Below are 12,588 nucleotides of genomic sequence, written 5' to 3' on the forward strand. Positions count from 1 at the left end.
ATCCTTCGTTTCACATGACGATGGGGTTAACCAGTTCGCTCCCGGGCCTTAGAAAGGCGAGAAGATGCCTTGACATCTATGACGATGAAAAAGAAGATCTTTGATGTGGTTGTCTGGGATTAGACAATGGGCCTGGTATTTTGTCACTGAAATCATGCTCTACTATAGCTCGATTCAAGAGAATGAGGTTAGACTGCCGCACTAGATAGAACCTGTGGACTGGGATGGCACTGTTTCTTTTTACATAAACAAACCATCCCTTTAACTCTCTCAGGACCATCATTTATTGATGATGATCACACCTTTTATCCCTATGTTGTGGTCCTTAACACTCCGACTGGGTTGAGACTCACGTAATACAGATGTATTTTGCATCTTCAAGTTCTGGTCTGATATAACTCACAATGACAGCTGTCACAGGCCATTATACGGATGTAAACATGCATCTGTATTGTGCTAGTCTGAACCCAGCCTGGGTGGCAACACAAAATCTGTTCATCCTGAGCTCCTGGTTCCTGTCTAGGATTAGTGCCACACCTATCGCAGCTGAGTCCTATTCATTTCAATAGTTTGGGTCTGCAATACCAGGCACAAGCTGTGGTCACAGATGGCGCTGTTTTTAGAAAAAGCCATTTTTTTTTTCTAATCCCGGTCAACCACTTTGTACTGTAGATTTCCCATTTTGTAATGTAGTGTTCCCATTACTGTCAGCAACCTGTAAAAAACTTTGCCAATGCATACCACAGTGTACTCTCAATGTACCTATTGTGTTTAGTAGACCAACACAATCAACCAACGACTATGTTCAGTCTATTTTCTGAAAGTATACATTACATTATCGGAATCAATAGTCCAACAGGCCATGCTATTGAGTACCATAAAATGAATGTATATGTTTCATAAATGGACTGAACATAGTCACTGGTTGACTACGTTGGTCCAATATACTCGATGGGTTGCTAAGGTATATGTCAGTAAAACAGATTGCTTATGTATACTATGAGTGTTGAGGGAACCTCCATGGGAACATAGCCTAAACCAAGGATGGGGAACCTTTGACCCTTCAGCTGTTGCAAAACTACTATTCCCATTATACAGCTAAAGCGTTGGCTGTCCAGACATAATGGGAATATAGTTTTCCAACAGCCGTAGGGCCAAAGGTTCCTCCTCCCTGGCCTAAGCAAAGAGATAATTGGAGTGAGGTGGCATGGGGCAGTTGTTGGCTGACAATCCTTACTACTGTGCTGTATTGGCTGTAGTTGTCACAATATGGAAGGCCACTATCTAATAAACTCTAGAATAGTTGATGAGAATATGAGATTTCACACAAGAGGACAACTCATGATTTTTCTTTTTATTTTCAGGGGAAATAATCTTTAACAACTCATATGTTTCCGTAGGGTCTGGAGTGTATATCACCCGGGGACAACTCATGAACTGCCACCTTTGTGCAGGAGTGAAACACAAGGTCCTATTAAGACGACTCCTTGCCACATTTTTCGACCGGTATGTTTCCGAGAACTGGATTCATCCACACTTGTTTTGTTTTTTTCCATTTGCAATATATCATATTACCATGTCATGTATGTATGTATGTAATAGAGCTACACCATTCAGTAGGTTTACAGCTTTATGCTTCCCCAACAATAGTGTTGTTGCGATAGGCACGGGGAACCTGCAGCCCTCGAACTATTGCTAAACTATATTTTTCATCATGCCTGGAAACCCAAAACCAAGCTTTCTTCCATAAACAGCTCCATAGCTGTCTACTGGTCATGTGTGGTATTCCATCTGAACCCCATTCATGTCAGTAGAGGTGAGCTTCAATACCAGATACAACCTGTGGGCAGGGGTGGCACTGTTTCTGGATGAAAGCAGCCATGTTTTTCTTGTCTAGATGGTCAGAGTCAAAGTTTTGCAGCATAGAGTAAATTTTTAATGAGGGCGACAATTGGTCAAATGTGGTTTTATTCTGCATATCTTGCAGTTGGGGATAAGCGTCTTATTCTATCTGCCCACAACACGGCTCCCGGCTGCTGTTCTCACATCCTTTCTTTAATATTAGCTGGAACCTTCACGTCACTGGCTGCATCATGCTGTGTCCAGGAGGATGAGATAGTTGTGTTAGAAAAGCTCTGCAGGTCCCATAAGCAATCATCTTAGTTGGACTATTTTAGTAATTGATACAAGACATGGACCATAACTTTTTTAAGTGTGAGGTTGAAGACGAATTGGAGACCCTACAACTACCAAAAACAGAAAAGTACTAAAATAATTCATCACTTATCCACAGTATAGATGACAAATGTATGGTCACTGGGGGTGCAACTACTGGGACCTCCAAAAATCTAGAGAACTGCAGTCCCCAACTGCCCCTTGTGAGTGGAGCAATTTTAGTGCCCTCGCTGCGGTTATTGAGCCCCCGTATGTCTCCTCCATGGTGCACAGCTATTTCTTATTCTATGGGTTATCTACCTGTAGTACACACAAAGGACTTTCTTTTCCTTACTTATCTGGCTAATCACAAGACTGTGCCAGGGGTAAAGGCCCTATTCCACCAACATATCTGACGACAGATTATCTGCCAAAGATTTGAAGCCAAACCCAGGAAAGGACTATAGAACAGGTCATAAAGGAAATACTGGATTTCTCCTCTTTTCAAATTTACTCCTGGGTTTGGCCTTTAGATACAGAGTACACTAGTATAAATGGAATGTAGAGAGAGAAGGGGTTACTTATGTACTGACTTTGCAAGGTTCTGTGTGAGCAGATATAGAAGAAACAGCAGCAGCACAGCAGGGTAGGGGTTACCTTAGGCACTGAATCCATTTGAAGAAAACCCAAGGCTGCTCAGATTTGTAAACCCAGACCAAGATCTATAAACTTACCTGCTTGCTGATGGTTTCCAAATGACAACAACTTGTTTTCTTACAGTGTTACATAGTCATAGGTAGTGACTATTTGGAGTCTTTCTGCAGTGATCACCTCGATCTCCTGCTTTGCCCCCCTTCTTGACAAGTTCCTCTAATAGGAAATATCATCTCCCCTCTATTACAGTTTTATCATGTGCTGAATTTGCTCCTTTCAGGAACACCCTCGCTAACAGCTGTGGGACAGGAATACGCTCCTCGACCAGCGACCCAAGCCGAAAACCTCTGGACAGCAGGGTTCTCAATGCTGTTAAGTGTAAGAACACATTGTACTTGATTTAGATGTTATGGTCTAAGACATATATTAAGGGCTTCCGTCTCCTATGCACAATAAAGGTGGCCATATTGTGGGATTAACCAATAAACCCCAAGAGAACGTTACCTAGAACTTACTGAATGAGCCCCAACACGACATCGCTTTATAATAGACAATTAAAATTTGATTAGTTGTGCCCATATTGTAATTTGTTTTTTACAACTCGTAAAAACTCATACAACCCGGCCAGATCACAGTGTTACTGAAAATCATCCCAGACGGTACTGCAGTACTGGCCGGGTGATCTTCACTTCTGGTGAATTCGAATGTGGGCCGTATCCCAATTCACCGTTGCACACAATGGAGCGTGCGGCCGGAGCCGCGCGCTCTATTGTGTGAACTGACATGTCAGTTTTTCGTGCAGCTGGATAGAATCCCAGCCTTGAGTGTATGCTATGTGTAAACGCTCCAGCCGGGATTCCATTCATTCCCATACAACGTATGTTTTGTATAGATCACGGCCGTTGTTGCAAATTGCAACAATGGCCGTGATTTATTCAAAACATACGTTGTGTGAACATAGCCTTAAAGGGAATCTATCACCAACATAACAGATACAAGTTTTTAGTGTGTGCAGATAGCCGCAGCCATGCTGAATTCAGTGATGCTGTTCATATGCAAATCGGTTGTGAGGTTCAAGAGAAATGGGTTAAAAAGTTATTTTGGTGCACCGAGGCAGGTCGTCTGAAATCCTGCAAAACGGCAAGCTCTTACTGTGCAACTACTGGATTTAAGATGTCAAGACCTACATCATCAGCAGGGTTAATCATAACTATTTATGAGGAGGCAGGGAGAAGCAGGCAGCTATAGTGGTGCACCAAGGCCTCTGTAACACCAAAAGACCTCATAAGCATATTTGTTTTTTAATCCATTTCTGGGTTCAGCATGACCCTGGATCTCTACTCAAACTAAAAGGTGAGTGTTATGTTGATATTATTTTCCCTTTAAGGTAAACCAGTACTGGACATTGTACATTACAGCAATAATAAATGTATGCAGACTTACAGAGTAGGTTGACTTATTGTGTACAGTCATCTTTAGGTGTGTGTGTGTATAGGTTTGTGTTTTTTGCTAAGTCATTAAAGATTACTTGTGTTATGCACGGGAGTCCTGAGCCGACCTCTTGATAGTCTATATAAGTGACACAATGTTGGTTTATTGCTGTAGGTGAAAGGCTGACATGATTATATGGATTATAGTACTATACTTGTTATCCGAAGTGTTATCTAGTTAACCAAACCTTAAAGGAAAAAAAAAAACAGCTTCCCAGAGCGTTGGGCTCATGCTTCATTCACATAGATAAAGTGCAAAGGGTATATGTATAGGGTATATATTTTATTTATTGGACAAGTGGGCAGGTTTACCCTATAGTGCCCATTAACTTTTGCCCTAAAATATCCCTCTAAATGACACAAAATTGGAAACCTATAGGGTGGGGGGAGAAGCGCTTATTTCTGTAGACATCTCCCATGGATCGTAGGCCACCCCATCTACCCTCAAACTGATCTTGAACAATTCTGGCATATTGTTTTATCTTACTGTACTTTCTTCTAATATTGTAACACCCTATTTTAATGTTTTTTGTATTATTTCTCTAGTATATTGTCAGAACTTTGCACCAAATTTTAAGGAGAGTGAAATGAATGTCATAGCTGCAGATATGTGCACCAATGCCCGCAGGGTGCGCAAACGCTGGCTCCCCAAAATAAAATCTATGTTGCCAGAGGGCGTGGAGATGTATCGTTCTGTCATGGGTGCAACAGCCACCGGGGTTACCCTAGAGTCTGATTTTCAGCCAAGTCCGGCCCAAGCATTTGAGCAACGAATCTATGCAGAGCGGAGAGGCGATTCTGGCACCATAGTATCTATGAGAACTAATGCAGCAAATATTGACCTCACCAACAACTCTACTCCTCCGTTTGAACAGACCCAAGAAGCAGAGGGGGCCACAGGCTCCGTCATCCAGGAGGTAGGTGCCAACGATCCATTGGCATCAGATAACCAGGGCACACCGCCGCCAACATTCGAACAAACCACCGGCTCTACTAGCAGGCCAGAAACCCCGGTGAGAAGACAAGACGCCGGTTACAATGGGACTTTATAAAAAGGAAGCAAGAAGACGACCGAGCGTCCAGACGGTGACCTATAAGGGATGTGTAATATTAGCACTGCTTGCATGAATTACTAATACAAAAACAAATGTGATCAGCCACTTACCCTCAGAACTGCTACTTTTGCCTGACTAAAATGTGATTTTTATTCTGCTTGTATAAAAAAAAAAAACTACTAAAAAAAAACAAAAATAAGAAAAATATGAAGGAAAAAATAATAATCGCATTCGTTATACTGTAAATTACCGGGTCGACCGTGACCTCCTTAGATAAGAAGACAAAACGGGCTCCTTTTTAAAAAAAAAAATAACAGAACTTACTCTAATTAAATGAATGCATCCATTAGTTTTTTCTCTTCCAGCCAGGTTGAACAATCTTATCATTCAAAAGCACGTAAGAAAAAAAAAAAACAACAAAAAAAGAACTCGAAAAACAATATAATCAGCGCCTCTCATCTATTCATGGGTATAACAGAGATCACAGTCACTTCCATCAGTCATTCAAGGTAGCGGACCTAACGGGAATCGGATCTATAGAACAAGTCTAGGTGCCATAACAAGGAGTTTTTGTACAACAGAGAAATATTGGGTTTTACTCATTCCTTAGCTTACTTTTTCTCTTGCGTTAAGACTAATGAAACTGCTTACGACAAGTGGTGATGCAATATGATTTGTTTGATGGTGCATTTTACTTCAGCAGCAGATCAAGAGTGTGTTCATCTTGTGGGAGGCAGTGACCTCTTGTTTCCATTATTACTAATGAGGATAAGACCAGTGTCTTAAAGTGAGGAGGGACAAAATATCCAGTAAGTGGTCAGATGATGGTCATGATGACAACAGCGGGAGGTGATTGAGTTGACCTTTTGGGAGACAGTGACCTGCTGATCCCATGATTCCCAGTAAGAGCAACACTGGGGTCGCGAAGCAGGAAAGGACTGAATGTGCAGTAAATTGTTAGAAGATGACAATGGTGCCAACAGCAGGAGATGTTTAGGTTAACCTTGAGGTAGGCAGTGACCTGTCAGTCTCATTATTATTATTAGATGGGGCTCAATGTGAATAAGCTAGTGTTAAGAAATTGGGAAGGATAAACTATCCAGGAAATTGTCATATGATATCAGCAGGGGATAAATGGTCTTATTTTGTGGGAAACTGTGACCAGTCTTTCCAATGATTACAAGTGAAGGTAGGACTAATGTTAAAAAGTGGGGAAGGAAAGAATATCCCGTAACCAATCAGATTATGGGAACGAAGACGAGAACAGCAGGAGATGAGTGGGCTCATTTTGTGGCAGGCATTGACCTCTCATTCAGAAAAATGTCAGCAAGGACAGAACTAAATGGGATGGGACTAGTATTATAAAGTGGATGAAAGGATATCCAAGGAATGGTCAGAAAGATGACAGCAGTAGAGGATGAGTGATACTTATCCTGCAGTAGGGAGTCACCTAACTATATTCTTATAGTAAAAAAAAAGGGTGTCGTAAAGGATATTACAATGTCAGGAAAAAGGAGGTTACCAGATCACCAATACATGGTAGAAGGAGCAGGAGACCCCAACAGAATTGCATAGCAGTTTGAGAATTGTTGTCAAAAATGTAGTGATGCCAAATGCACCTGTGTATGAAATGAAGTTCATACACGCGACCTTCCTTATAGATACATCCAGTTTTGATGCATCAGTGTTGCATGTTCACATCCCAAGTTTTTTCAGACTAAATCAATGGTTAAATTGCATGGGATGCCGCAGATGTCTCCATAGTAAACCTAAACCCATGACGGCTAGCTTCAAGCAGCCAAAATACTAATTGTGGCCTGTCTTTTGTTGGACTGGTACAATTGCTCAAGAATTGGGTTAGGCCACAGACAGTCTGGATTTGTCATTTCAGGAATGTTGTGTAGGAATTTATCAGAGAACTTTAACTCTGTGAATATAGATGGAAATATCTGCAATATGTGCACCGCTGAATAGAAAGTGGTAAATCATAAGGTAACCATTAAAGAAAGGCCAAGGACACCACTGAATAGCTATAGTGTCTTGAAAATGTTTAGAATTTTTCCCAGCTGTAAATTGTCAATTGCTTCTGTGCAATAGGAAAAATTGTCTCCGAAAGAAGTTCATATCTGACTCGTCTAAGTCTTAGTATATGGACTATAGACCACGTGGAATCTGTGTAGAAAGGGTATGACCTTGCTCTGTGTCCTATTCAGGATATTACATGTGGCCATAGGCATAAGAATTAAAGTAACCAGAAGACTTACGTATAATGGTTCTTTTTCCTGATAGCATGCAAACTTTTACCTTCAAAAAGAGACAGATGCACTGGGAAGAATTAAACTAACCCCTATTGATTTTCCAAAGACCGTGGCCAATGAATGGACAGCCATCACTAAAAAAGTATCCTATTTGTCCACATTGGCCACCAGTTGTCTCATACCTGTGGCCAGCTATGGGGTTCAGATCCTGTTGATAAATTGAAGGTCCTTGGAATTCATTCATTAAAAGCAATATTGCTGTTGGGTCTTGAGCTTCTGTTGCTCATCAATGGTTTGATTAGTCTAGGCCTTAGTTAGGGGGTTCTATTAGTCAATGGGGGCCTTGTTCTAGGCCTTGATTTGAGGGCTTATTCTTTGGTAGTTGCTTGGCTGAAAGTTGTAGAACTAAAATTGAACAAGAAGTCCAAGGCTTTAGGCCTACACAGTCTTGGCATGTTGTAACTCTAATCTTGGTAGTTTTGTCGATCATCACTAGGTTGACCACTTTAAAAGGTAGGTTGGACTTGCTGATTTGGATTTGTCAAATATAACCTAAACCTACCGGCTCAAATTTTTTGCCTTTAACTTGAAACCTTGGAGGGCTTCAGAAAAACTGTTACCTTATGCATACTTTATATATTCCCATTTTTACTACATTTACTATGTAAGGTAATTCTCTAAAAGTAGATGTTCAGCTTTAGGGTGAAGCTAAGATATAATCTGCAGAATAACATTTGAACATTGCTAGCACAGCGCCAGGCTATCCCGATATCCTCAAAATGGATTAAGAGTACATTAATTTGTCATGTAAAAGCAGTTTATTGATTTGATATCAGACCTAATGTATATTTTAGAAACCCCCACCCCCTCTCTCTGCCTTTGGATACCTCCCAAGCCTCAACAAATTAGCAGAGCCTGCTTTTGATGCTTGCATTTCCCAGAACCAATGGGGACCCCTTCAGATAAGGTAGTATCAGGTCATGTCTTCAAGTCTCTTCACTATGTGTTGGGCTTTTTGTCAGTCCTATTGAAGTTAAGGTAAAGCACTTTATTGTGGGAAAAGAGCTTAAAAATAGTTACGGGATGGGGGCATCAGGAGGCACTTTTCTTAAATGGATTATATACTTCTTCATAGACAAATAGCTGATGAGCTAGAAGGAGATCATTTTTGGAAGTTTTTGCATGGATCAAGTTTTGAAGGGTTGATCAGACTTTTTTTTAAAGGGACCATATTACAAATGTTTATCAGTCATTCATGAGGGTTTGTAAGACGTTAGGGTCATATTCAACAAGATAGCACTTTTGACATCATTTATGATACAAGACTGGTTCATTGACTGAGCTAACAAATTTTCAGGAGCTCATTGGGTCCTATTCATAACCGACTGATGATCAGGACTATGTAGGACTGGGTTTCGACTTATTGTATTATATTATTATAGCACTTCTACCAGTCCATTTCTAACATTCATTTTTTTTCTCTTTGTTAGGAAAAGACAGGGTGACTGTTATTGTTTGCATGGTGTTCCTGAAGTTTGCTGGACCCATTTCCAGTGTTGAGTGGAATTGCTCAAATTGTTCAGGTTCGGCAATGTTCTCCAAACACGAATGCTCAACATTTGACTCTATAGGCTGTATCCATGTTTCCCTGGCAGCCCTAGGGATTGGAAGTACATTGCCGAACCTCAACAGTTCGGCAAGTGTGTTCAACACTACCCATAACCCTATACTGTTTTTACTGTCAGATTATCAGGACTAAACAAATACCCTTGGGACTTATTGACATAGGAGTATTGTAAGCACCTTGTACACAATGCAAAATTATTGCCAAAAAAGGTCTAACCCCTTTTTAGGGGGTGCCGATCCCATTTTTCGGCCTTACCATAAAAAGTCTATGTTATACAAATCCTGTGGGTGTCTTGGCTCCACAATTTCTCCTGTTTCCCTATATAGATCTACCCAACCCTGTTACGAAATGTGCACAAATTGAAAAAACAAAAAGGACCAAAATATGTTGTGTATCCAAGACCTAGACAAGCTGTCAGGAAAAAGCCTCTTGTCTCAGGGGCAAAACGCGTTGATTCCTTAAGCTAAAACCAATAAGAGTATCTCTCGCTGGCTCCAATCATTACAGGTACTTCTAGCAGCATAGTGTTGAGATTATTGTAGGCACAAATTACCAGATCTTAATATACCTTTATGGGAAAATGAAAAAAAAAAAAAACAAGGTACCTTCTTGCACAGTGTACCTTGAAAGTGGTATCTGCAGTGCAGGTATTAGTATAGCTTAAGATCAATAAGGTTAAGCCAAAGCGGTATTAATCTGTAGTATCTAAAGAATAAGAAAGCACTTATTATATTGGGAGTGAAACGCGTGTGTGTGTTATAACTGATCATGATCTGTGAACTAATGGGAATTCTGCGGAATGGCCTTGAATGTAAAATACATGAGTTTTATGTATGTTTTTGCTACCCCCAATAATATTAGCAAAATAAAGACAATGGACCCCCACCAGGGGTCGATATAGAATAAAGTTCACTTGTTGCACAGACTCGGTAGAGAGAAAGAGAGGGAGGAGAATAGGGGTATTGACAGGCACCTTGCACAATGGGAGAGAAGAAGAGTATATATATATTTTTATTTAGCTCATTTCTTCCTGTATATATTTTTGATTTTAGGAAAGCAGAATATGTAGGATAAAAACGTTAAAAAATTAAAATAAAAAATGTGAATGGTATAGAACTTGCGGACGTCCCCCAACCCCAACCCCGACGTACGTGAGAAATTTGCACTAACGTTTTCTGTGTGTCAAGGGTTCATGATGATTGGAAAAGCAGAGTGTATGAGATTTCACACGCGACGTGGGGATCGAATGTACAGAGAATTGTGATTGTACAGGCTTTCCTGAGTGCCTTAGAGGATTCTTTTTTGCTAAAAATATGTGAAAAATTAAAAAAAAGATGAGTTCCTCTATGTCTGTGGGTGGAAGGTCAAATAATTCTTCCTAACGGGATTGAATAAACTTTATCAAATCCCTCCTGTTTACAACCGTTTGTTCGATTTTAGCCAGATGCGGGCTGTCTAGTATTCAAAGAAAGGTCTGCCTAATATGATGTTTGTTATCATTGCAATGCATGTTTTACTTTTTGGGGGTTTATTTGTTAGCAATATTAAAAGTATTTGCATGATATAAAAAGCACCTTTTTGTTCCTAGGTCTTGTGAAGATTTAGGATCTTTGAAAGGGGTTGGTTGCCTTCAGATAACTTTTTAACTTGTGCATGGCAGCCTCCTGCAACTTTAACCGAGTAGGCGGCTGGAAGTTGTCCTTGGTTTTTTTTTCATGTCGCATCTTACAGCTAAAATAATGGTCTTGATGAAGAAATGGCGAAACAATCATCATTTCACTAAATGAAAGAGAATCGGTCATTATACAGACCTCTTTAAATTAGGGGAGGATCCATTTCAAGGAAGGATGGGGGTGACAAAAATGTCAGGGCACTACGGTGGCTTCTTCTAGTTTCCCCACCCCATAGATCTGGGATGGGGAATCCTCAACCCTCCAGCTGTTGCAAAACTACAATTCCCATCATGCCTGGACAGCCAAAGCTTTGGCTGTCCAGGCATGATGGGAAATGTAGTTTTGCAACAGCTGGAGGGCTCAGGTTGCCTATCCTCGCCTTAGAGGGGGCGATTTATCAAACATGGTGTAAAGTGAAAGTGGCTCAGTTGCCCCTAGCAACCAACCAGATTCCATTTTTCATTTCTCTCAGATTCTTTGGAAAATGAAAGGTGGAATCTGATTGGTTGCTAGGGGCAACCGAGCCAGTTTCACTTTACTTGATACACCATGTTTAATAAATCTCCCCCATAGTTCATATAAGTTAATTGGTTAATAAAGTGCTTGTTGTACCTACTGATTTGTCAAGAAAGTTCACAAGAGGGAAGGCTTCTTTAATTTAAAGGGGTCTGTCTGGTGGGAAAATCCCTTTATTTATTTTTTTTTCATTTAAGGAGGGTCTGTGCAAGCCAAAAATAATCTGAAGGTTAAAACCCCCCCTTTCTAAAGGGGAACTCTATATAATAGATATCATTCCCCTTTAATGTCAAACATTGATGGATGAAGCAGAAGCTGAAATTCTTGCTGTGTCTTCTTCCTCTGAGTTTTACACACATGTAATGACACTGTACTTTCTTTTTTGTTTTATGGTTACACTGCATTATTAAAGGGCACAGTGACCTCCAGTCTCACTTCAACGTGTTTCATTGTCCTGCAGTTAATTTGTATCCGGAAAAAAAAATTAAGTTAATGCCATGAAATTGATATATGTTAAACCCTGTGGATCAGGCAGAGAAATATGGTCTCTTTTTTTATTGCTTGCTCTCCAGAAAGGAACAAGGTTCTTATTGTTCTTTACAGAAGGCAAGATACATTGTGCCAAGACCGGGTATGCTCACAAGTCACATTCACAAGTCACAAGTCACATTGTATGCCCATGAATGCTTTCTGATAATATGCAGTTAATACAGTATGTCATCTTTCTCAGAGTGTAATACTCTCGCTAACCTGTAGGGGTCACTGTCTGTGAAGAGCATTAGACAGAGGTTACAAGACTGTTCCATAATAAACGTTAGAAATAACGTGTATTGATCAATTGAATTGTATGCCCCCCTCCAAAAAAAAGACTGCCTTGTTAGATTTGTTTTTTCATTCAGCCACAATTTTATAATGTATTTCTCAATTTGCCAAAAATCAGGATTTGTTGGGATCTGTTGATCTAGTCATGGCTGTGTTAAAGGGGTACTCCCTATTATAAAGCATGTCAAAAAGATACTGGAGCCTATTAAGGTGCAGGTTAAAGGGGTAGTCCTATCTTATATCACCAGAATATAGCAAGTCTGATCTCTGGGACCTCCTCCAACTCCTTTAAGAACAGAATCTATGATAAAAGTGGGAACAAATCCTTAGAAAGGCCCC

The 12,588-nt window shown here is 40.3% G+C and overlaps 1 protein-coding gene across 9 annotated transcripts in view; it reads left to right on the forward strand.

Moving 5' to 3' along the window:
* The window catches only part of NACC2 (NACC family member 2), a 121,713-nt gene extending 110,391 nt beyond the window's left edge, over nucleotides 1-11,322 (forward strand). For 8 of the 9 annotated variants that reach the window (XM_069944292.1, XM_069944298.1, XM_069944297.1 and 5 more), the window contains 3 exons: nucleotides 1,365-1,506; nucleotides 3,089-3,186; nucleotides 4,845-11,322. In XM_069944292.1, coding sequence (XP_069800393.1) covers nucleotides 1,365-1,506; nucleotides 3,089-3,186; nucleotides 4,845-5,350 — 746 coding nt within the window. In that variant the 3' untranslated portion in view covers nucleotides 5,351-11,322. The remainder of the gene's footprint in view (nucleotides 1-1,364; nucleotides 1,507-3,088; nucleotides 3,187-4,844) is intronic. The other variant, XM_069944301.1, reaches the window with a different exon arrangement.
* The last annotated feature ends 1,266 nt before the right edge of the window (nucleotides 11,323-12,588 follow it).

The sequence above is a fragment of the Dendropsophus ebraccatus genome, chromosome 10, assembly GCF_027789765.1.
Source record: "Dendropsophus ebraccatus isolate aDenEbr1 chromosome 10, aDenEbr1.pat, whole genome shotgun sequence".
NCBI classification, from domain to species: Eukaryota; Metazoa; Chordata; class Amphibia; order Anura; family Hylidae; genus Dendropsophus; species Dendropsophus ebraccatus.